A 23,626-nucleotide genomic window follows, 5' to 3' on the forward strand; every position below is an offset into this window, starting at 1 on the left:
CTCGAACTTGAGACTCTGAGATCAAGAGTTACCTGCTCCTCCAACTGAGCCAGCCAGGTGCCCCAGGAAGGGTTGTTTTTTTCTTACTTTACTTTACTTAAAAAAAAAAAAAAAAAAAGTTTATTTATTTGGGGAGAGAGAGAACAAGCAGAGAAAGGGAGAAAGAGAATCCCAACCAGGGCTCCTCATTCAGCATGGAGCCTGGTGGGGGGATGGGGGGTGGGGCTGGAACTCACAAACCGCAAGATCATGACCCGAGCCAAAATCAAGCCATCAAAGCGCCCTTAACAGAGTATATCTTGAAAGTGCTCATCATGTGGTACCTGGCTGGCCCTGGGTAGAGCGGGTACAGTATGTGCCTCTTGATCCTTCAGTGTCCTGAGTCTGAGCCCCACCTTGGGCATAGAGATTACTTAAAATCTTTAAAAACAAAAAAAATGCTCATCACAAGAAAAATTTCTGTATGTATAGTGACAGATGTTAATTAAACACTGTGGTTATCATTTTGCAATATAGACAAATGCACAATCACGTTGTATAGAAACAAACGTTTATGTCAATTATAACAAATCTTTAAAAAATACTCTTGAAAACTAAAACACACAAAGCATTTAATACAAAATTTAGTAATGAAAATCAAAAGACCCAGAAAGTAATACAAACTAAGAAACTTAAAAATTGGGTCGTTCAGAAATTAGTCTGGAAGGCTTAATACCTACCTCAAGAAAGTTGAAAAGAACCAGTGCAGCAAAGGTGTAGAAAAACAAATACAAACTACAAACATACATACAAAAAAAAAAAATGCTCCCTAAAAACACATAGCCATACATGAGTTAAAACAAAAAAAAACAAAAAACAAAAAACCCCAAGCCCAAAAAGCTCTATGTAACCGCTAAACCAGTTATCAACCACCACAACTAAAAACACTGTTCGGAGCAACAGACAGCAAAGCTCGCTCCTGAGATACTTAGTCAACAAGGAACCACTCAGACAGTATCCTTTCCCTCTTTCTCTCCCCAAAAAAGAAGAGAAGAACGATCATCAACGACAAAAGGCAGTTGTAAACACAACACCCAGAGTCAACTTCACGCTCAGGAAAGGATACTACACCTCCTCCTCGTGGTTCCGAGTACTTTACACATTCAGAGAAACTTCTCTAGTAACGAACTATAGAAATGATCCCTGAAAGTATAGTCTTAGCCTCCAATCTGCTGCCTCTTGCAGGTCTATGACAGTCACATACTTTGTAGTCATGGCGACATTTTTGTCAATTCATTTGCCTATTTAAATACATTTTGTTTTCTATTTCATAACAATTCAGGCAAATGACAAAGTTCAAAATACCAGTTTTTGCCTGGAAATCTTCCAGAAACACTTAAAACAGTAACAAGCCTTATTAACATGCGGCTTCCTAGCAGCCAATCACACGCTGCATGCTGCCCACTCCAGCCCAGAGGGAACTGTATTACCCCGCCCACCGCACCAGGCACAAAATGGGTCCCAGTCGGGTCGCGCCGCCCCACTACAGGCTAAGAAAACGGTGTTTAGGCCACTGGTTAGCGTTGCACTGCCTCTTGCTTGCTACAGTCCCGCTGACTTGAGGAGGCCAGGTTTCCTTTGCCTCGAAAGAGAGAAGAGGGGGGAAGAGGCAGCGAGGAGATAGAAGCAGAATTAAGAACCAGTGTACACTTCTACTACCACATAATAGTAATCATAACCATGATGATTTATTGAATGCCTACTTGATGACAGGCATTTCAATCCGTTGTTTCGTTTCATCCTCTAAACAACTGAAGAAAGGTGTCATTATTTTCTCGTTCTTACAGATGCAGGCTATAACATCAGTTACACAGCTGGGGGAACGAACCACTGTTGTTGGAACCTAGGTATGTCTGGTACTAAATTAAGTCTGGATTCTTTCTGGTAAGCCATAGTGGTCTTCCTCAGGAAGTCTAGTCTCCAATCAAATCAATTTCTCTAATAAAGCACTGAGTACATCGTCCCTCAAAGTAGTTCAGTAGTGAATGATTTGTATTCCTGATTTGTATGTAAACCTCAGAAACAGCCTACCCACTTACTGTGGCAAAAGTTACTCCCAGTTTCTCCTCAAAGAACACACCTTATATACGAATGTGTGTTAACTGTTTTTATCACTTAACTCTGTTGTAAAAATGCTTCTGCCCCGTATCTTCCAGGATGCTAGGAAGCACAGTGCCATGTGGCCATGCCCATGGCTTTCTTAATCAACCACATTTTTCAGTGCTTCATACTAATATGACTAATATGACCATCAGGTTTATCTCATCTAACCACTTCTAACAGAATGCTCTGTAGTGTAGCTAATCCAACTGCTGGCTTCTCATGCTTACCCAACCATCAAGAGCAGCTCCAGGAAGGAGGCAGATGACAATCCTCCTGACCCCTAAATTCCAGGTCACATGCCAGGTTCTCTTCACACCACCTTGGTGACAGCTGGTGTGGGCTGACGTCTAAACTGTTCAGGAGGCTGAGACAAAGGCTCCCAGCTATCCTGCTTGCAAGTGCTACAGTTCTCTGCATGAAATTCACCTGAAGGGCCTCTTACTTGGCTTGAAGCTGGGAAGGAGGGGAAAAAAACCACAGTTTTCTATTCCTATGAATGCCTTTTAGGGAATCTTTTCCACTGATACCCCACCACTACCCCACTGCCTTCTCCTAGATAGGCCCGAGGTGGGTGATGGAGTTTAAGGTCCAAGGACTATTTTGGCTATCTCCTAAGAAGCCCTGCTTGAGACTGTGGAGGAACTTGTCACCCCTTGTTCTCTACTCTGAGGCTTTAGATGAAATTCCCAGACACAGATGAAGTCCTGTTTCATATCCAGTTACACCTGTCAACCCCATCTCCTGCTGTAGCATAGTGTCAAGAATTTGAAGATGCAGGACGTTCAGATGTCTAAGATATAATAAATGTTCTAATATTCTGCTTCCCACACTGGAGAGTGTGGATAGACAGACACTAGGAGTCATAGCATACCTATCCTAAACATCCATTTTTATGTTAACAAACACATGAATGTGTTATGGAATAAAATGCAAAATTTTGACGGGGAAAACCAACAGGACCTTTCAAATAAATTATTGAATTCACTGTCAGCTATGTCATCTGTAGACTCTAGGGCTGATACATGGAAATGTCTGAGAACCTTCTGGGTGAATTATTTTGTGGGATAGTTGGATCCTGCAAAAATTGCGAGTTACCTTTCTGGAAGTCCTCAGGAATGCCGTTAAAGCAAATAGGAGAAACACTGCAGGGAAATTAGGTCATCCTGACTGTCTCACAAACCAGCTGAGAGAAGCTTCATAAACCTCTCCCTTTATACTAAGTAGGGAGAGGGGGGAATTCAGCAGGACTTCTAGTTACTCTAAAAAAAGCAGGTCTGGATCTGTAGATAGAGGACAAATACCAGCAGTGATTTTGTCCATGTATGGTTTAGTGTGTGTTTGTTCTTTTGAAGATTGCCTGAGCTACATCTATTTCCATCTCCCTTGTAGGCAGAGCTGCCTATAGCATCCAGCAAAACAAACAAACAAACAAAAAACCCTGGAAACCAAAAGCACCAAGGGCCTTGGAGGAGCAAAGGGGGAAGAGAACTGTGAAAGCCGGTCTCCTCACTCCACCACAGGCTTCAGAAGACTCCATCAGATGATGTAGATTAAAGAAAAGTTGGGGCGCCTAGGTGGCTCAGTCGGTTTGGTGTCCAACTTTGGCTCAGGTCATGATCTCTCTGTCCATTAGTTCGAGCCCTGCATTGGGCTCTGCGCTGACAGCTCAGAACCTGAAGCCCACTTCTGATTCTGTGTCTCCCTCTCTCTCTCTGCCTCTCCCCCACTCGTACTCTGTCTCTCTGTCTCTCAAAAAAATAAATAAACGTTAAAATTTTTTTTTTTTTTAAGAAGAAGAAAAGTTAATCAGGTAGAATTAAAAGTGGGTGTGTTGTGTGTGGCAATAGCTTAAAAAATACAAAATAAATAAATAAACAAACTTTATTGAAAAAAAAAAAAAGTGGGTGGCTGGGGGCCTGAGGAGAAATCTTAGGAGTCTAATAGTTGGAAGACTTATGGTTCCCTAGTACAAAACAAAACAGTCTCCAAAAACAATTTAAAACCTCTACTGAGCAATATGATTGCACTGGTAGAGAACATCTCATCTCTAAATTTAACTTTCTATTTCTCCAAGAACTCCGAGTTTTATGATTTTCCTTCCAACACTATTCAGAAATGTGGACCAAGGCACCTGGGTGGCTCAGTCGGTTAAACGTCCAACTTTGGCTCAGATCATGATCTCACTGTTTGTGAATTTGAGCTCCGCATCAGACTCTGCTATCAGCGCAGAGACCCCTTCAAATCCTCTGTCCCTCTCTTTCTCTACCTTTTCCCCCAGCTCCTGCTGTCTCTCTCAAAAATAAACAAAAAAAAAAAAAAAGAGAGAGAAATGTGCTGCAATTTCAGTACAGTGCTTACCTTTCTTAAGAATCTTCTTCACTTTCACATAGTTCCCTTGTTTGACATACTCATGAAGCTGAGCTTCCAAGGAGTCATTTCTTAAGGAACCAAGTTGAACAGGACAGGGGACTGGAAGATGAACAGCCCTAGACATCCTGTTTCAAAAGAAAGCAACATGCTATTTTAACTGAATCAGAAATGCAAGCACACAACTTAGATTCTTTCACATTTCTTTCACTTTTTGTCTACTTTCATTTATAATTAACAGGATTAGGGAAACAATTACTGAAACCCTACAAGATTAATTTTATTCTCAGTATTACTGGTGAAATTGAAAAACAATATATTTAGCACTAATTCCCAGGACTAAAAAGTGATGACTCCTGAAGTAAAATTAGAAATATATATGTTTGTTGTATCATTAACTAAGAGCCTATTAACTTTGAAAGGTTAGTACACAAATGCAGTTACTGTGTGGGGATGTAGAGAGTATACTGTAGTGGGTTAAGTTCACAGTTCAGACTCCGAAGCTCTGGTCCTGGCCCTGTCACCTCCTTAACTGTAACCTTGAAGAAATTATTTAACCCTGATAGGCCTCAATTTCTTCATCTGTAAATGGAGATAATAATAACCAGAGGGTTGCTGAGAGGTTTAAATGAGCTAATATGTGTAAAGTGCTTAGAAATGTGCCTGGCACCAAGCTAGCTCTGTGTAGTTGTTAGCTGTTAGTATGCACAATAAGATCCGTGCAGAGAAATTTTAAGTTTCCATGTGTTGCAACCACACCTGACCATCATATACAATCAAATGTTTGTGGTATACCTACCATGTGTCTCAAACGTGACAGGTACTGTGTAAGACACCTAAAATTGGATCTCTGCCATCACAAATGCTTGGTCTAGCAGGGGCCAGACAAGAGGTATCATGTTGATGCTCCATGGACAGTGGATTAGAGGGAATCCGCAACTACATGAATTGACAACATGCACATCAGGGGCATAACTGTTTCTTGTATGGAGAGACATAGAGGGTGTGAAAGAGGTAAAGCAAAAGAAAAAGCCAAGAAGGCTAACACATTCAGTAGGTTTTCACCATCCAGGAAGCTTATCTAAGAATTTCTTTCCTTTTTAAGGGTGAATAATATTCCACTGTGTGTATATACAATGTTTTGCTTATTTATCCATCAATGGACATTTGGGCCGATTCTACTGTTGGCTATTGTAAATAACGCTGCTATGAACATGGGTGTACAAATCTCTCTTCAAATCTCATTTTAAATTCTTTTTCTTTTACTCTAAACTTATTTTTCTAGTAATCTCTACACTCACTGTGGGGCTCAAACTCATGACCCCAAAATCAAAAGTCGCATGCTCTTCTGAGCCAGCCAGGCACCCCTGTTTTCAATTCTTTTGGGTATACACCAAAGAAATGGGATGGCTAGATCACGTGGTAACTCTATGTTTAATTTTCTGAGGAACTGTTTTCTATACTGGCTATACCATTTTACATTCTCACCACAGTTATACAAGGGGTCTGGTTTTTCCAGATCCTCATCAATAGGTGTTATTTCCTGTTTTGTTTTGTTTTTTTCCTTTTCTTTAGTAGCCATCTTTTTTTTTTTTTTTTTTAAGTAGGCTCCACACTGAGGAGCCCAACATGGGGCTTGAACTCATGACCCTGATCAAGACCCGAGCTCGGGGCACCTGGGTGGCTCAGTCGGTTAAGCGTCTGACCAGCTCAGGTTATGATCTCACGGTTCATGGGTTTGAGCCCTGCATCAGGCTCTGTGCTGACAGCTCAGAGCCCCAAGCCTGCTTTAGATTGTGTCTCCCTCTCTCTGCCTCTCCCCTGTTCGTGCTCTCTCTCTCTCAAAAATAAATAAAAAACATTAAAAACAAAACAAACAACAACAACAATAACAAAGACCTGAGGTGAGATCAAGAGTTGAATGCTTAACCCACTGAGCCAACCAGATGCCCCTTAATAATAGTCATCTTAATGGTTTTTGATCTCTCTAAAGTTATTTTTTATATAATTGCATTTACACTAATACATGACTACATTCTTAACATAATAAGTTCAAATAAAACATAAGTAAAAACCCTGAGACTCACTTCAGTGTCACAGGATTATTTTTTCTTAAAACTCCAGAACACATACATCCCTTGAGAACTGAAGCATGGATTGACATTCATTCCCTTAGTATTTCTAGTCTTCCTTTTTTTCCAGTAACCACCAGAGCTTACTGTCAAAAAATAGTCTCTAGGAAGTAGTGGACCTTAAAGCCTATATAAGGTGTGGAATCAGCACTGCAGGAGCAAGGTAAGACAGCTTTTATCCAGCTCTTTAACCTTGCTGTCCATGTTCCTTTGCAGAACAATCAACATCCCAACACTAGAACACTAATCACTGAAATTTGCATGCGTGAATGAACAGTACAAAACTTATTTCAAGCATCTTTTTGTGACATGTCATTTCCATAATAAAATGACCTGAAATGGAAACCTAAACTACTGACTTCACCCAGATACTCCTAAAACTTACATGTAACACACACCACCAAGCCATACACAGCAGGCAAGAAAGAGAAACTATAGCCCAGATGACAATTCTGCTTTTAGGACTTTCACCAGGGGAAAGCGCGAACGCAGTCCCCCACTACCACAAATTATGCAGTCGAGTTTCCCACATTTGGGGAAATCGCAGGGGTCAGCACATCCGGAGTGCAATGGGTGAGCCTCGCCCTGGGAAAACCACCTTCATGATCATGGTATCTCCCCTGCCAGGTAAGTATGAATTCTGACACTTGCCTGGTACTTCACCCTCATCCTCAACACACTATACAGTCATGGTCAATTATATTCCAAGTTCTTTAGGCCCTTGGTTCGAAACTATGGCATTGTTCACATGACACTGACCAGAACACACCAGTGGATATTTAGTGGAAATTCTGCCTCGTGAAAAATGAGCTCCAACACGCAGTCACCTCACCCTTCATCTCCATATGCCCGCCTCTTGTCACTTGTCGTCACTATTGACGTCACTCCACTTGTTAGAGAAACGGAAAAATTCATTTTAGCTATTCTTCGCAACGATTCAAAAGACTGTCACCCGCGGGTGTAGCTGGTTAGATTTTAAAATCCTTGCCTTCCCAAGCGCGTACGCAAAGGTTCCGGCCTTGCATCTGCCACGAGTCTAAATTCTGTGCTGCAGGACAGAGCAGTTTGGGAGGCAGTGGCTTGCCACCGGGAGGGAAAATCGCACGGTCCGTTACGCTGGTCTGAATTGCTGTTCCACTGAGGGTCTAGGTCATACTCCCAGTCTCCCTCAGCCTCCATTTCCCAAAATTGTAAAGAAATACTGCCTGCCTACCTTTACCTCACAAGGTTTCTGTGAGGACGGAAAAAGAGAATACACGTGAAATGCAGCCTCAAGCCTCTCCACCTCCACCCCGGCCACATTCCAGGGTTAGGTGCCCTGTGTAGTTGGGGACCCAAAGATGGCTTCGCCATGATTTGAGCCTGCAATTTTCCACACAAAGGGAAAAAGCAACCAGCCTGGATTTGATAACAAACCAAGTGCCCCTCCTTCTTTTTAGAGAACAAAAATAAATAGCACATTAGGTTATCCTTTCTGCCCCTGCTGACCAGGTGCTCTGGGCAAAACCATCGTGTTTGCAACAGCTGTAGTACTGAAGGCTTTCATGGTGTAGAGAGGCAAAACTCTACCTCTGCCCTGTTAGCGTCTCTGGCTGGGCCTGAGAATTAGATTGGCATAGACAGGTCAGCAGGATTAAAGCATTAGAAATTTAACAGAAATTTGCCTGACACAGAAGTTCTTATAAGGAAATAAAGAAATGGCAAAACTAAATGCTTTCATATCAGATTGAACAAGGAGAGGCAATTGTGCAAAAGTAACATAAATGAGGATGTTATAGATAGACACGAATTCTTTTTAACAAGGTTTGTACAAAATTCTCTCAGGAATTCTGACTCCCCTTTTCTGAGAACATTTCTTATCCCCTGGTATAGGGAAGACATCTTTTACATGGGAGTTTTATTTCCTGATCTCAGGAAGAAAAGGGTAGGTCAGGACCCTCTTCTTATATGCTGTTTTTCAAGTGCTTTTAGCTCAAAAGAATCCTTATGCCAAGGTGGGCATATTTGGGGGTGGCATATTCTGCTACCCTTCATTTTTTTTTAAGTAGTCTTATGCCCAACGTGCAACTTGAATTCACAACTCCGAAAGCAACAGTTGCATGCTCTACCAACTGAGCTAGCCAGGAACCCCAGTACGTGTGATTTTAAAACAGCTTTGCTTTGGGGCACCTGGGTGGCTCAGTTCATTAAGCAGCCAACTCTTGATTTCAGCTCAGGTCATGATCTCACAGTCTGAGCCCTGCATGGGGCTCTGCTCTGACTGTGGGAGCCTGCTTGGAATTCTCTGTCTCCCTTTCTCTCTCCCCCTCCCCCTCTTGTGCACAGGCACAAGCACTTGCTCAAAAATAAACATTAAAAAAAATAAGTAAAAAGCTTTCCTTTGTTTAAAATTTTTGAGGGCATTAAAAAAATTTTTTTTACGTTTATTTATTTTTGAGAGAGAGACAGAGCGTGAGTGGGGGAGAGGCAGACACAGAATCCAATTCTCTGAGCTGTCAGCACAGAGCCCGATACAGGGCTTGAACTTACAAACCGCAAGATCATGACCTGAGCCGAAGTCAGATGCTTAACCAACTGAGCCACCCAGGCACCCTGAGGGTATTTTAAACTATTACAATTGTGATAAATGTCCCTTGTAGATAATTTGGAAAAGGCAGAAAAGTGTTATTAAATTGTATTTATTTATTTACTTATTTAGAGGCAGAGAGAGAGACAGACAGACTGCTTGAGCAGGCAAAGGGCAAAGAGACGGAGAGAATCCCAAGTAGGCCCTGCGCTGTCTGCATAGAGCCAGATGAGGGTTGTGATCTCAGGAACCATGAGATCATGACCTGAGCCAAAATCAAGAGTCAGACACTTAACTGACTGAGCCACCCAGGCACCCCAAAGGCAGAAAAGTGTTTTTAAAAAATTAAACCACAGGGAGCAAGGGCTCCATTATTTCCCATGACATCTGGGGCTCCTTCTTAGCCCAGGTCTGCGTGTCTCCAGGGGAGACCTCTACCAGGGTGCTCCACTGGTCTGACCATCTCCCACAGACAAGAAATGAGTGATTCCTGGAGTTACATGATCCCCCTCCAGCCTGGTTTACATAGCCCCCTCATTTTTTTTTTTTTTTTTTTTTTTTACAAATGCAAAATCTATTCTACTCAGGCTTTGGGACTTTTTTCCTTGTTCACACTCAGTTAATTAAACGTGTTGCTGGCAGCATGCTCCTGAACTCCATGCCATTCCTGTAGCCTGCGTTCGTGATGATCCCCCTTGCCCTATGGTTTGAATTCGATGCCACGGATTGTAGGCCAAATTTTAAAACTGTGTTTCAAAATACCTTCGCCCTGTCCTTTAATTGGATTGAAAGTACTTTTACCACATGGAGAAATATATTTTTAATTTGTGATGCTTTTCTACAATGTCCACTATTGGTGAGTTTAATGTGTTTCCAACACTTAGGGAGACTATAATGAAAGCTGATGAATTTTCTTTTCTGTCCAAATAAAAGAAAAAATAAAAGTCTATTTAGATGCTGGAGGAGAAAAAAAAAAAAAAAAGGCTGTCTCAGTCCATTAGGCGTCCAAACCGATCAGGTCAGATCAGATCAGGTCAGGTCAGATCAGGTCATGATCAGATCAGGTCATGATCTCGTGGTTTGTGAGTTTGAGCCCCGTTTGGGGCTCTGTGCTGACAGCTGAGAGCCTGGAAGCTGCTTCAGATTCTGTCTCCCTCTCTCTCCGACCCTCCCCCACTCGCACTCTGTCTCTCTCTCTCTCTCAAAAATAAACATTAAATTTTAAAAACCCACAATTACACTACAAAATTATTACTGTTAACACTTTGATATTAAACATGGTTAATTTCAATATAAATATATAGGGCGCCTGGGTGGCTCAGTCGGTTGAGCGTCCGACTTCGGCTCAGGTCACGATCTCGCGGTCCCTGAGTTCGAGCCCCGCGTCAGGCTCTGGGCTGATGTCTCAGAGCCTGGAGCCTGCTTCCGATTCTGTGTCTTCCTCTCTCTCTGCCCCTCCCCCGTTCATGCTCTGTCTCTCTCTGTCCCAAAAATAAATAAACGTTAAAAAAAATTTTTTTTATCAATATAAATATATATTTGAATAGGATTATACTTCAGGTGCTGCTTTATGTTTTCCATCCTTTTGCTATATATACTGGGTCACAGATAACTGTATAATCAGTATTCTATTGCTTCTAGTTTATTGCCACTGTTCATATATATATGAACAGCATTGTAGATATATCTTTGTAAGTAATTAATGATGATTTTGGGGGTAATTTTAATTTTATTTGTTTACTTATTTAATTAAATTTTTAAGTATACTGCATACCCAAAGTGGAGCTCAAAAACACGACCCTGAGATCAAGAGTCACATATGCTACCAACTGAGCCAGCCAGGCATACCTCTTGGGGTAATTTTTAATAGTTTTTTACCCTGTTATTTTACAGTCATCTTAAGAAGTGCCTTAAATTATTGGGGGGTGGGTGTGGGGAGAAGAGGTGACATGTAATAAATATTTTCAAGTTCTTTAGAAACAACTTTTCTTTTATCTTTCAAAGTCTAGATCTCTAATTTCAGGGTTCATAGCTAATTATAAAACTAACTTCAAGTTTGTTAAGAATGAGAAGAAAGCCTAAATTATATAATGTGGCATGCCATAAAAGCAGCATACAAAATTGAATATATAATATGATTAAAACTATTTCTGGGACACCTGGGTGGCTCAGTCAGTTAAGCATCTGAGTCTTGATTTTGGCTCAGGTCATAATCTCACTGTTTGTGAGTTCAAGCCCCCTTGTTGGGCTTTGTGCTAACAGTGCAGAGTCTGCTTGGGATTCTCTCTCCTCTCTCTGTCTCTGTCTCTCTCAAAAAAAAAAAAAAAAAGCTATTTCTAAAGCTATTTCTAAGTTTAAGAGACTTAAGGGAAATACACCAAAATGCAAACTAATATAATTATGTTAGTGTCATCAAAGAACTATGGACTAATATTTTTTCCCCTAAATATTCTGTAACATGACTGTAATATTACTTACAGCAAAAAAAAAAAAAAAATAACCCTAATTATATACATCTCATGCCAAAAAATGCTCATATTTTTTGACCCAGAAATTTCTTTTAGTTTACCTGAAGGAAGTAATTCTAGAGAAAGACAATGTCCTATGTACAAAGGTATTCATCATAGATTTATTTACCATTGCAAAAACCAAAGTAGCCCAAAAACCTTTGACGTCAAAACAATAGGGGAAATATTAAAAAAACGTAATAGTAAATAATAATAATTAACAACATGAAAAAATTATATAAAAGGTTAGGAGGAAACAGAATATGAAATGGTATGTATACCATGACCACAATTTTGTAAAAATGTGTATCCTTAATGAAAATTACTGAAAGGAAATGCAAAAGACATAAATTTTATTAGTTGTGAAATACAGGTTACAGAATTTCAATAATATTGTTAGACTGTTTTTTCTTCATAATAAGGAGATTATGAATAATAAGGAAATACCAGGGGCGCCTGGGTGGCTCAGTCCATTAAGTATCAGGTCATGATTTTGGCTCAGGTCATATCTTGTGGTTTGTGGGTTTGAGCCCAGCATTGGGCTCCGAGTTGTGTGGAGCCTGCTTAGGGTTCTCTCTCTCTCCCCCCACCTCTCTCTCTGTCTCTCCCATGCACTCTCACTCTCTCTCAAAATAAACAAATAAATTAACTTAAAAAAAATATGGGGACCACCAAATCCTAGTTGAATCACTACAGGAGTATTGCATAGTATTTAAAGAATTTTGAACACAGAGTGCCTGGGTGGCTCAGTCTGTTAAGCATCGGTCATGATCTCACAGTTCATGGGTTCGGGCCCCACGTCTGGCTCTGTGCAGACAGCTCAGAGCCTGGAGCCTGCTTCAGATTCTGTGTCTGACTCTCTCTCTCTCTGCCCCTCTCCCACTCATGCTCTCTCTCTCACTCTCAAAAATAAATAAACATTAAAAAAATTTTTTAAAAATAAAGAGTTTTGAATACTGGGTTTAACATCAAATAGTCTTAGGTTGAAATTGTGATTTAACCATATTTTAGGTATCAGTGCTTGAATATACCTTCTAGAAACAATGATAATTATCAGTAATAATTTGTATATACATAGAGAATAAAACAACCAACTACAATGACCAACTAAATCAAAGGCCCCAAATAAGCCAAGATGGAGAAACACAGCCCCTCCCTCAGTACAGTGAGTATTTGGAGAGTTCCTAGATCATGGCTTCCCTGCCAATTCAGATGTTCTGTTCCAATTGACAAGCCCCTCAGTCTGTGAGTCTCATCTCCATCTCTCAATCTCCATCCATTCCTTAGACTCATGGGACCAGAGAAGGAGTGATATGTAGAAATATAATGAGGGTGGCATGTATATTCAATTTTTAAAAGCTGAGTTTTGTTATGTAAGTTTATAAAGCAGGTGTAACTGTCAAGAAGTTGCCCACAGCACCAACAAACGGAATCTAATCCACTACCAGGAAAGCATGAGTAACACTCTACAGCCACTCTACCCTGGGTTGCAGGTAGCTGATCCCATTCGCACATCGGCCCTGGCTTCAGTCACGCTAGTTAGACATTTGCTAGATAACTGCATCTACAAAGTGTGACCCAGCCCACTTCAGATATATAAAGTATCATTTCATTATTGAACTACCTTCCTAATTTCATTCCGGGAGATTTGATTTCACAGAAGGAAGGTAAAACTTCGACTGTTTCTATGGTATCCATGAATGCCAGGCTAGCTATAGCCCTGAGACCTCTAGGACTATTTGTGTCCCCCACAGATTTGACTTCACAAGTACTCAGAGACTTTTTGCTATTCCGAGGGCCACACCGTCTACTCTAGTATCTTCGGTAGTCACAAAGTATTCTTGAATTTCTATCAGTACTGCTAATGATTAAGCAAAATGAAAAACTGTTCTCAAGTCATTACTTAAATGTATGTAGTGCACACTTCTCACAGCTACCTAAGCTTTTTAAAAAATATTTATTTTTGAGAGAGAGAGACAGAGAGCGAGCACCTGTGCACGAGTGGGGGAGGGGCAGTGACAGAGAAGGAGACACAGAATCCCAAGCACGCTCCATGCTGCCAGCACAAAGCCCAATATGGGGCTCGAACCCACGAACCATAAGATCATGACCTGAGCTGAAGTCGGACATTCAACCCACCGAGCCACCCAGGCACCCCAAGCCACCTAAACTTTTAAGGTGCCAGCTACCAGCCTAAGCACTAGAGATACTAAAAGAAACAATGCAGGGGCGCCTGGGTGGCTCAGTCGGTTAAGCGTCCGACTTCGGCCCAGGTCACGATCTCACTGTTTGTGAGTTCGAGCCTCACATCCGGCTCTGCTGACAGCTCAGAGCCTGGAGCCTGCTTCGGATTCTGTGTCTCCCTCTCTCTCTGTCCCTCCCCTGCTCATGCACTCTCGCTCTCTCTCTCAAAAATAAATAAACATTTAAAAAAATAAAAATAAAAAAAAATAAAAGAAACAATGCAGAGATAGATTCTGCCTTCAATAATAAGATCACAACCTGTAAGGAAAATAGACCTGCCTGCCAGAACTATATGAAAAGTGGTGAGAACTAATGAAAGTAAGAATCAGCTTCAGTCAGGACCATGTTATGATTTTAAAGGGCCCTACACACTTTTGCCTTCATGGACCCTTCCTCCATTAAAAAAACCATACACATTAAAATTATGTGACTGTATTTATAAGAAGATAAATATATTATTATACATGACATTTCTTTTCTTTTTTTTGAAAGTAACCTCTACCCCCAACATGGGCTCGAACTCATAATGAACCTGAGAGCAAAAGTTGCATGCTCTACCGACTGAGCCAGCCAAGCATTCCCATATATGACATTTTCTTCCACCTAAAAATTCACCTTTTTTCTTTGATTTTAAAACTGTTTTAGGCACCCTGCCTACAGTACCTAAATGTTTAAACCAACCTTGAATTCAATAGTGGCTTCTGTGGATCCCAGGTAGCTCTTTTTCTTTTTAACATATATTTTTAAACTTCATTTATCTTGAGAGAGAGAGAGAGCACACGCGCATGCACGCGTCCTTGAGCAAGCAGGGGAGAGGCTCCACACTGGCTCACTCTCTAGAACTCTAGGCCCTCCCTGTACCCGCACCCCACAGCTTTCACAAAAGAAAGCTGAATGTGGGAACTTTTTAGGTAAGGGTAGCAGTGCTGTCCAATAGGATATAAAACAAGTTTAGCACGGTATAAAGAAACAAGCTTAGTAATTATAGAATTAACTTACCCAAACATAAGCAATTCACTACCACCAAAAAGCATTACCAACTGAATAGGCTAAAACAGAGCAATCTTAGTAGCAAGAATTTCAGGCCAATCTCCTCCAAAATGCCTTAGTAACGCACCAAAAAACAACTACAGTAACTGTTCTTGGGACACAACCACATAGGGGAAACCAGAACACAGTTCCCCACTACCAGAAGTCATGCAGCTTAGCTTCCCACATTTGGGGAAATCACAGGGACCAGCAGCACACCTAGAGTACAATGGATAAACCTCACCCTGAGCAGCTACCTTTGTAATCATGGTATTTCCCCTGTTAGGTAAGTATGAGATGGAAGTGATCACAGTGATACCCACTGCTGCGCACACCACTTTGAGGTTGGGGTCACTCCTGAAACGACTCTAATTGGCTTTTATCTATATAGCGACACTCAAAGCCTGATTTTCTTACTACGTACCTTAATTGGTAACGGCAAATAATCATGCACATCTCTCCAGAAAACACAGTTCCAAAATGCCCTGAGTCTTGAGTCTACATACTCCACTTCCACCTATAATGTCATACACCCTGGGCGGGTTAAGCCTACACCTGAGTGAGTCCCCTTGAGGCTGCCTCTTCAGACCAGCTCCTCCTCTATTTGCCTCAACCTAACTGATGTCTATAGGCTATTTTCTTGACAAAAATCCATCCATCCCTCTCCCGAATTTTGGTGTAGCTGGTCTTCAGATCTCCCTGTGTGAAGTACCCTTCAGCAAACCAACACAAATGAGCCTTTAGCCGCAAGCCAGTTCAGCTTCAGGGTTTCTAGGGATACCAATGCTCCATACCATTTTCTCCTATTCCAGGAGGTGGAAGAGCAAGGAGTGGAGAATGTCGCGGCTACATGCTGGCAGGGTGTATTGCAGAGTAAGGGTTTTGGAATCCAAGATCTTGAATGCAATTCAGCGTACACACTGCACAATTCTAGATAAGCTTTTAGCCTCTGAATCTGTTCCTCAGTTTGTACAGAAGGGGGAAGAACTATTGAGCCAGCTCTCCCACCCAGCTCAGGCTCCAAGCTTTGTCTCCTACTCCTGCCCATGGTCAGTTAACACCTAGCCCTCTAAGGACGGACTGCTTTCCTTGAGAGCAGTTTAGCCTGTGCCTATATTGCTTCTTTACTTTCTCTCTGCCTGGCATTCAATTCCCTTACTCACTAGACTGTGGGTCTCTAGAGCAGGGTTTTTCTTGTTTGTTTTTTTTCAAATAGTCAAGACGGGGCACCTGGGTGGCTCAGTCAGTTAAGCATCGATTAGGCAGACTCTGGATGTCGGCTCAGGTACTGATATCATGGTACCTGAGTTCAAGCCCTGAATTGGGCTGCATGTGTTCTCTCTCTCAAAAGAAACAAACTTTAAAAAATTAAAAAAACAAAACAGTGAAGACAATACAACATATAATTATAACATATAATTAATTCATACATTATTTTACCAACTAACTTCATTCTCTCTCATTAAAAATATACAGGAAGCATGACTTTAAATTTCTGCATCTCTGGAGCTCTCTGGAGAAGCTCAGATGAAAACTCAAACTTTTACTGAAAAGAAAATGTACATATACATTCCAAAGGCTGAATGCTGAGACCTCCCTCTCAACTTCCATTTGATTTCCAGGACACTGGCAACCAACCTTTACCTTCTAGGATATTGGAAGTTTCCTCTGAAAAATGTGAACACCCTAAAACAAAGTCCCAAAGATGTCAGCCATGGGCTTTCTCTGCTACAAGGGCCTATGCAGATTACTCTACAGGGAAGCCCTTGCCTTGGCCCTAAGTGCTTCCAATTAACTCCCTACTTGTTAATATAATTTTAAATTTCTGGGGCACCTGGGTGGCTCAGCTGGTTAAGCACCCGCCTTCAGCCTAGGTCATGAGCTCACCACTCCCAAGTTCAAGCCCCGTGTTGGGCTCTGTGCTGACAGCTCAACAGAGCCTAGAGCCTGGAGCCTGCTTCGGACTCTGTGTCTCCCTCTCTCTCTGCCCCTCTCCCACTCACACTGTCTCTCTCTCAAAAATGAATAAACTTAAGCTTTGCGCAGTGGCAGTATCGTAGCCAATGAGGTTTATCCGAGGCGCGATTATTGCTAATTGAAAACTTTTCCCAAAAATGAATAAACTTAAAAAATTTTTTTTAATTTTGGCATGACAGTCCATCTTATGGATGGCCCATAATTTATATAATCATTCCCCTAATGCTGGACACTTAGGTTGGTTCAATTTTTCACTACTGTAAATAATTCTGGGTAATGGGTAGAGATGGTATATTGAACACTTATAAATAATCAAGGAACACTGAACCACCAAGGATGACCAGACATCTGGTCAGACAAAAGCCTCTAACATGAAAGGAGCTAAACAAACCAACCACAAGAAGACAGTTTGGAGAAGGCAGATTATGCAAAGGGAAGAAAACTAAAAATGAAAATAAAAACTATCATTAGAGAGCTGGGACACCTGGGTGGCTCAGTCGGTTAAGCGTCCGACTTCTGCTCAGGTCATGATCTCGCAGCTTGTGATTTTGAACCCACATGGGACTCTGTGCTGACAGCACGGAGTCTGGAGCCTTCTTCAGATTCTGTATCTCCCTCTCTCTCTGCCCCTCCACAGTTTGCACTCTCTCTCTCCCTCAAAATAAATAAGCATTAACAAAAATTTTTTAAAAATCCTCAGCTAAAACACCTTGCACCTGAAAAACAAGTACAAGAAAGTATATGGATAGAAAAGAAAAACAAATAAAGATCTTAAATATATGATTGTAGAAATAAAAAATTGAATATACAGGTTGGGAAAAAACATGTAGGTGGAAAAAATGTTTTTTATTTTTTCTTTTTAGAGAGAGAGAGAGAGTTCAAGTGGGGGACAAGGGCAGAGGGAGAGAGAGAGAGAGAGAAAGAGAATCCCAAGCAGGCTCCATGCTCAGCACAGAGCCTGATACAAGCCTGACGCAAGCCCATCGCAAGGTTCGATCCCACAACCTTGGGATCATGACCTGAGCCAAAATCAAGAGTTGGATGCTCGGGGTAACTGTGTGGCTGGGTTGGTTGAGGTCTGACTCGGGTTTTGGCTTAGGTCAAGATCTCGTGGTTCATGGGATTGGCTCTATGCTGACAGCAGGGAGCCTGCTTGGGATTCTCTCTCTCTCTCTCTCTCTCTCTCTCTCTCTCTGCGCCTCTCCCCTGGTCATACTCTCCCTCTCTCTCAGAAATAAATAAATAAACAAAAAAACCGATAGGGTGCCTGGGTGGCTCAGTCAGTTAAGCGTCTGACTTCAGCTCAGGTCATGATCTCACAGTTTGGGGGTTTGAGCCCCATGTTGGGCTCTGTGCTAACAGCTCAGAGTCTGGAGCCTGCTTCAGATTGTGTCTCCCTCTCTCTCTGCCCCTCCTCTGCTCATGCTCTGTCTCTCTCTCAAAAACAAATAAACATTTAAAAAAAAAAAAAAGGGTAATATACCTGGTTATTTTAACAGCCTCAAGAGTCCAGAATTCAAACTGACCTAGAGAAAAACAAACCAGCCAGAAATAAATCTTAAACCTCCTTTTTCACAAGAGATAAAATCAGGAAAAACAACAAATAAAGTTAGCATTCCAGTGCCACAAATTAGGTGGTACAGGCTTACCTGCTTGATAAAAATACAGAATAGAAAAATAAGCAGAACAACAGAATACTATTTAGCAATAAAAAGGAATAAAATAATGATAAATTTATCAGTATGAATGAACTCAAAAACATTATGCTACATGAAAGAAGTCAGACACACTATACACTATGTGATTCCATTTTATATGAAATTTCTAGATAAGGCAAATCTATAAAAGATAGATCCATTGTTGCCCATGGCTAGGGTTGGGGCATGGGAACCAGGGCAACTGCAAATGGGCACAGGAGAATTTGGGTGGGGAGGGTCATAAAAATGTGCTAAAACTGGATTGTGGTAATGGTTTGACAACTGTATAAAATACTAATCATTAAACCAACTAATGGGTGAGTGTTATTTTATATCATACTTCAATAAAGTAGCTAAAGATGTCAAGAAAAAGTACAGCCATTATATTTAGAGATACATACTGAAATAATCATGCCTGAAACACCATGATGTACGGGTTTATTTCAAGATAGGTTTGGAGGTTTAAAGTGTAGAGGTATAGATGAAACAAGATTGGCCTTGAGTTGTTCATTGCTGAAGCTTAACTTAGTGTTGCTAAATAGGAGAATACTATTATTAATCTATTTTAGTTTACATTAGAAGTTTTTCACACACAAGTTTTTTTTACAATGTAAAGAAGGAGACCATCCTTTCCCATATGATTTTAAGTACCTTGAGATGTTGATACCCTGGCCTCCCCATCTGTGAATAAGAATGATGGAGAGGAGGAACAGGAGGTACAGCCTCCTGGATTCTACATTTAATAGGTGGAAAAAAAAAAATTAAAGGTACAGATAAAACTTAGGGGTCATATTTTTCTCCTTTCTTTCCTCTTATATAACACATTCAATCCACAGCAAGTCTTTATCATTTTTCCTTTAAAAATATGTTCAGAATCTGACCCCTTCTCACCACCTCCAGTGCTACCACTTTGGTACAAGCCATTCTCATCTCCTGCCTAGAAGAGTGCAGTAACATTCTAAGTAATCTCCCTTCTTCCATCCTTTCACCACTCCCAGTCTATTAACAGAGTAGCCAAGTATCCTGCTAAAGCCTAAATTCAATCATGTCACTCTTCTGCACAAAACTAATCTGAGAAAACAGAAGAGAAGGAAACATTTCCTACCCCATTTTTTTGGACAAGAAGTAGGTTTTATTGGTGGGTATGAGTAAGGAGGGGCAGCACTGAAACCCTCATGAGTGCAGGGCCTGACATTTATCCAGGGGGACACAATTAGGGATATATCTGATCCCACAGCCACCAGAGATGAGCTGCTTTTCAGCCATAATGTCTTCAAATTCACCCACATTAACCTTGGTAAAGTACTACTTCTTGGAGATGTAGATGTTCTGCCAGCCAAGGAACTTGAACTCAACCCTGCACAGGACCTCTATCACATGATTCTTGTTCTGCAGTTTGGTGTGGATGGACATGCTAATTTGGCCAACGTGGACCAATGTGCCCTGCAGCTTTCTGAAGACACCCCTCAGCCTCAGTGCAGGACAACATCTTGTTGATGTGGATGATAGGAAGGAGTGGAGCCACACACAAATATGAAAGCCATCTTTGCCACAGCTTTTCACCATATACTCGTTGGCACAAATACCTGGACTTGTGAGGAGAGCTGCTCACATTCATCCAACACCATTTGGCCAGAGTGGGAACCCAACCACTTTTGCCTTTTTCTGCCCCATGTGACACCAAGGACCTTCAATGGCGCACCCAAGGGACGAAGCCAACTTATTTTATGAAGCAGCATTACTCTGATACCTAAACCAGATGAAGACCATGTAAGAAAAGTACCGAATATTATCCCTCATGGACATAGATACAAAATTACTTTAATTCCTTTAAAACTGCAAACCAAATCCAGCAATAAACAAAAAGAGTAATAGTATATCATGATCAAGTAGGGTTTATCCCAGGAATGCAAAGTTGGTTTAACATTAGAAAATCAAGCCATATAATTCATCATATCAACAGATTAAGAAGTAGTTGCAGAAAAAGTAGTTAACAAAATTCAATATCCATTTATGATTTCAAAAAACTTAGCAAAGTACCACTAGATTGATAAATGGTATCTATGAAAATCCTACAGCTAATACACTTTATGGTGAAAGTATTTTTCTTCCAGATAAGGAACAAAACAAGCATGATTACTTTAGCCACTTTTATTCCAGCTAGAGGTTAAGGCAAGGAAAATAAATTAAAAGCCTTAGTTTGGAAAGAAAGAAGGAAAACAGTTTCTATTCACATATGACATGACAGTTTATGTTGAAAATCCTAAAGCATTTACACCAAAAAAACCTACTAAAATTCATAATTGAATTTAGCAAAAGAAAGAAGGAAAACAGTTTCTATTCACATATGACATGACAGTTTATGTTGAAAATCCTAAAGCATTTACACCAAAAAAACCTACTAAAATTCATAATTGAATTTAGCAAAGTCACAGGATACAAGATTAATACACAAAAATCAACTGTATTTCTACATACCAGCAATGAACACTTAAAAAAATATTTTTAATGTTTATTTTTGAGAGAGAGACAGAGTGCAAGCAGGGGAGGGGCAGAGAGAGAGGGAGACACAGAATCTGAAGCAGGCTCCAGGCTCTGAGCTGTTGGCACAGAGCCTGATGTGGGGCTCAAACTCACGAACTGTGAGATCATGACCTGAGCTAAAGTCGGATACTTAACTGACTGAGTCACCCAGGCACCCTCCAGCAATGAATACTTAAAAAATGAAGGTTTTAAGTTAAAGAAAGACAAATCCCACATGATTTCATTTATATGTAGAATCTATAAAAACGAAATGTTTGTTAGACTCATCAATAGAGAGAACAGATTGATGGTTGATTGTCGGGGCGGGGGGGGGGGAGGTGTGTGTAATGGCTGAAGGGGATTAAGAAGTACAAACTTCCAGCTATATAATAAAGAAGTCATGGGGATATAATATACAGTATGGGGAATTTGGTCAATAGTACTGTATTAACTTTGTAAGGTGACAGATGGTAACTAGACTTACTATGGTAACTTTTTCACAATGTATACAAATGTCCAATCACTATGCTGTACACCTGAAACTAATATAATATTGTATGCCAATTATATCTCAATAAATAAAATAAAAAGGAAATGAAATTTCAAAATCAATACTATTTACAAGTGGTAAAAACTTCACATTTTCCTACCACTCACATTTCTTCCTGTAGACTGTACATAGTCTACAAAAATGTTATTTTTTTACAAAAATATTATTAATAAATTTCTTTTTATGATTGGAAGGGGAAAAATCATAACACTTTGTTTTAAAACCCCAAAGTCTTTCTAATATCCTTGTCTTTCTTAGTGAGGACCTAACAAATAATAAAGATACATGACTTAAAGCTACCAAGGGAACTGACTAAAGAAGTTAAAAGATTATTCCAGGCATATAAATGACAGGATAGAGGAAGGAATGTACTAGGGTGGGGAAGATCAGCCAAATCCTTCATATAAACACTAGCACAAACATTTATTGTAGTTGACTATAAAAAACAGCTAAACAAGTTTTAAAAGTAGTATTCTGGGAGTCCCCTAGCTCAGTAGGTAGAGCATGTGACTCTTGATCTTGGGATCCTGAGTTCAAACCCCATGTTGGACCTCTAGCTTACTTTAAAAATAAAAAAAAGTAATGCTCTGGGGAGAGGAATGGGGGCAGAGTGTGAAAGGGTGGATCAAGGGAGTGTTACTATTCAGATGGAGTCTTTCTGTATAATGCTTTTCACAAGCATAACATTACTTTAGTAAAATTATTTGGGGGCAAAAATCAAGGTCTAGGAGAAAACATAAAACACTGTCACTAGCAGAGATTATACTGTAGTCCAGTTTCTCATTTTGGGGAGAATCTAAGGATACTGCTCATGAGACATACCTGAAAAGGAGTGAAAAACCCCTCTGAAATTATAACTACTCAGTTAAGAATATAAGTGGTAAATTATAAACTCCCAGTTTTCTTCAAAGTAATCTGTCCTTTTGCACTTTTTAAAAAGATTTTATTTTTAAGTAATCTTTACGCCCAGTGTGGGGCTCAAACTCACAACCCCAAGATCAAGAGTTGCATGTTCCACTGACTGAGACTGCCAGCCATCACATCACACTGTTAATCAACAAAGTGAAGACAGTCCTTTAAATTATTTACACCCTTTATCCCCTGTCCTAGGTGCATTTCTAGGTGCTCAAACTTTCCTAGAAACCTCTTCTTCCTATTCTTTTACTGTAAACACCTAGGGAACGATCAAGAGCAGAAACAGATGCAGGTAGCTTGAGGTGGTGCAAAGTGAGCCCTCTAGTGGTCGACAGAAGAGTACACTCCATTTGGCTAGACAACTTGGTAGGAAAGTGAACACCCACGCAAGCAATAACGGCCGCACACATCAAGTTATACAAAATGATTACAGGGACGCCTGGATGGCTCAGTCCTAGAATCCTTTGTCCCCCTCTCTCTGCCCCTCCCCCGCTCACACTCTCTTTCAAAAATAAATATACATTAAAAAAAAACCTGTGAAAAATGACTACAAAGGGGCGTCTGGGGTGGCTCAGTCGGTTAAGCAACCCACTACGGCTCAGCTCACGATCTAGCGGTTCCGGGGTTCGAGCCGGCATCAGGCTCTGTGCTGACAGCTCAGAGCCTGGAGTCTGCTTTGGATTCTGTGTCTCCCTCTGTCTCTGCCCCTCCCCCACTCGCACTCGGTAGGTCTCTCTCTCTCAAAAATAAACATTTTTTTAAAAAAAGAATGATTACAAAAAATATTGATGGCTTAAAAGCCAAGCAGTAATAAGTCAATCATCAACTGTCTTTTCAAAATGCAAGATACAAGTGGAGAGCACAGACATAATCCCTCTCTACCACAAATCATGCAGTCCAGTTTCCCATAGTTGAGAAAAATCACAGAGGCCAGTGCACCTGGAGTGCAACGGGTAAGATGTGCCCAGAGAAAAATA

General features: G+C 40.7%; 1 protein-coding gene, 4 non-coding genes and 1 pseudogene across 10 annotated transcripts in view; 1 reads left to right on the plus strand and 5 right to left on the minus strand.

The window, feature by feature from the left end:
- TEX14 (testis expressed 14, intercellular bridge forming factor) overlaps positions 1-23,626 on the minus strand; it is a 121,135-nt gene that overhangs the window by 87,135 nt on the left and 10,374 nt on the right. For all 6 annotated transcript variants that reach the window (XR_008418609.1, XM_053892434.1, XM_053892435.1 and 3 more), the window contains exon 2: positions 4,501-4,637. Coding sequence is in view for 5 of the 6 variants with exons in the window: in XM_053892434.1 (XP_053748409.1) it covers positions 4,501-4,636 (136 nt within the window). In the remaining variant the exon portion in view is untranslated. The remainder of the gene's footprint in view (positions 1-4,500; positions 4,638-23,626) is intronic.
- Positions 982-1,198, minus strand: LOC128774395 (small nucleolar RNA U3). Its single transcript, XR_008418966.1, has one exon. It is a non-coding gene; the product is annotated as a small nucleolar RNA U3 (small nucleolar RNA).
- Positions 7,113-7,276, minus strand: LOC128774419 (U1 spliceosomal RNA). Its single transcript, XR_008418986.1, has one exon. It is a non-coding gene; the product is annotated as a U1 spliceosomal RNA (small nuclear RNA).
- On the minus strand, positions 15,118-15,281 carry LOC128774349 (U1 spliceosomal RNA). The gene has a single exon (XR_008418929.1). It is a non-coding gene; the product is annotated as a U1 spliceosomal RNA (small nuclear RNA).
- LOC128774398 (U4 spliceosomal RNA) lies at positions 17,022-17,156 on the plus strand. The gene has a single exon (XR_008418968.1). It is a non-coding gene; the product is annotated as a U4 spliceosomal RNA (small nuclear RNA).
- On the minus strand, positions 19,835-20,335 carry LOC128774175 (60S ribosomal protein L10-like; annotated as a pseudogene).

Source organism: Panthera pardus, unplaced genomic scaffold (assembly GCF_024362965.1).
Source record: "Panthera pardus isolate Hobbes unplaced genomic scaffold, ASM2436296v1 HiC_scaffold_3, whole genome shotgun sequence".
Taxonomy (NCBI): domain Eukaryota; kingdom Metazoa; phylum Chordata; class Mammalia; order Carnivora; family Felidae; genus Panthera; species Panthera pardus.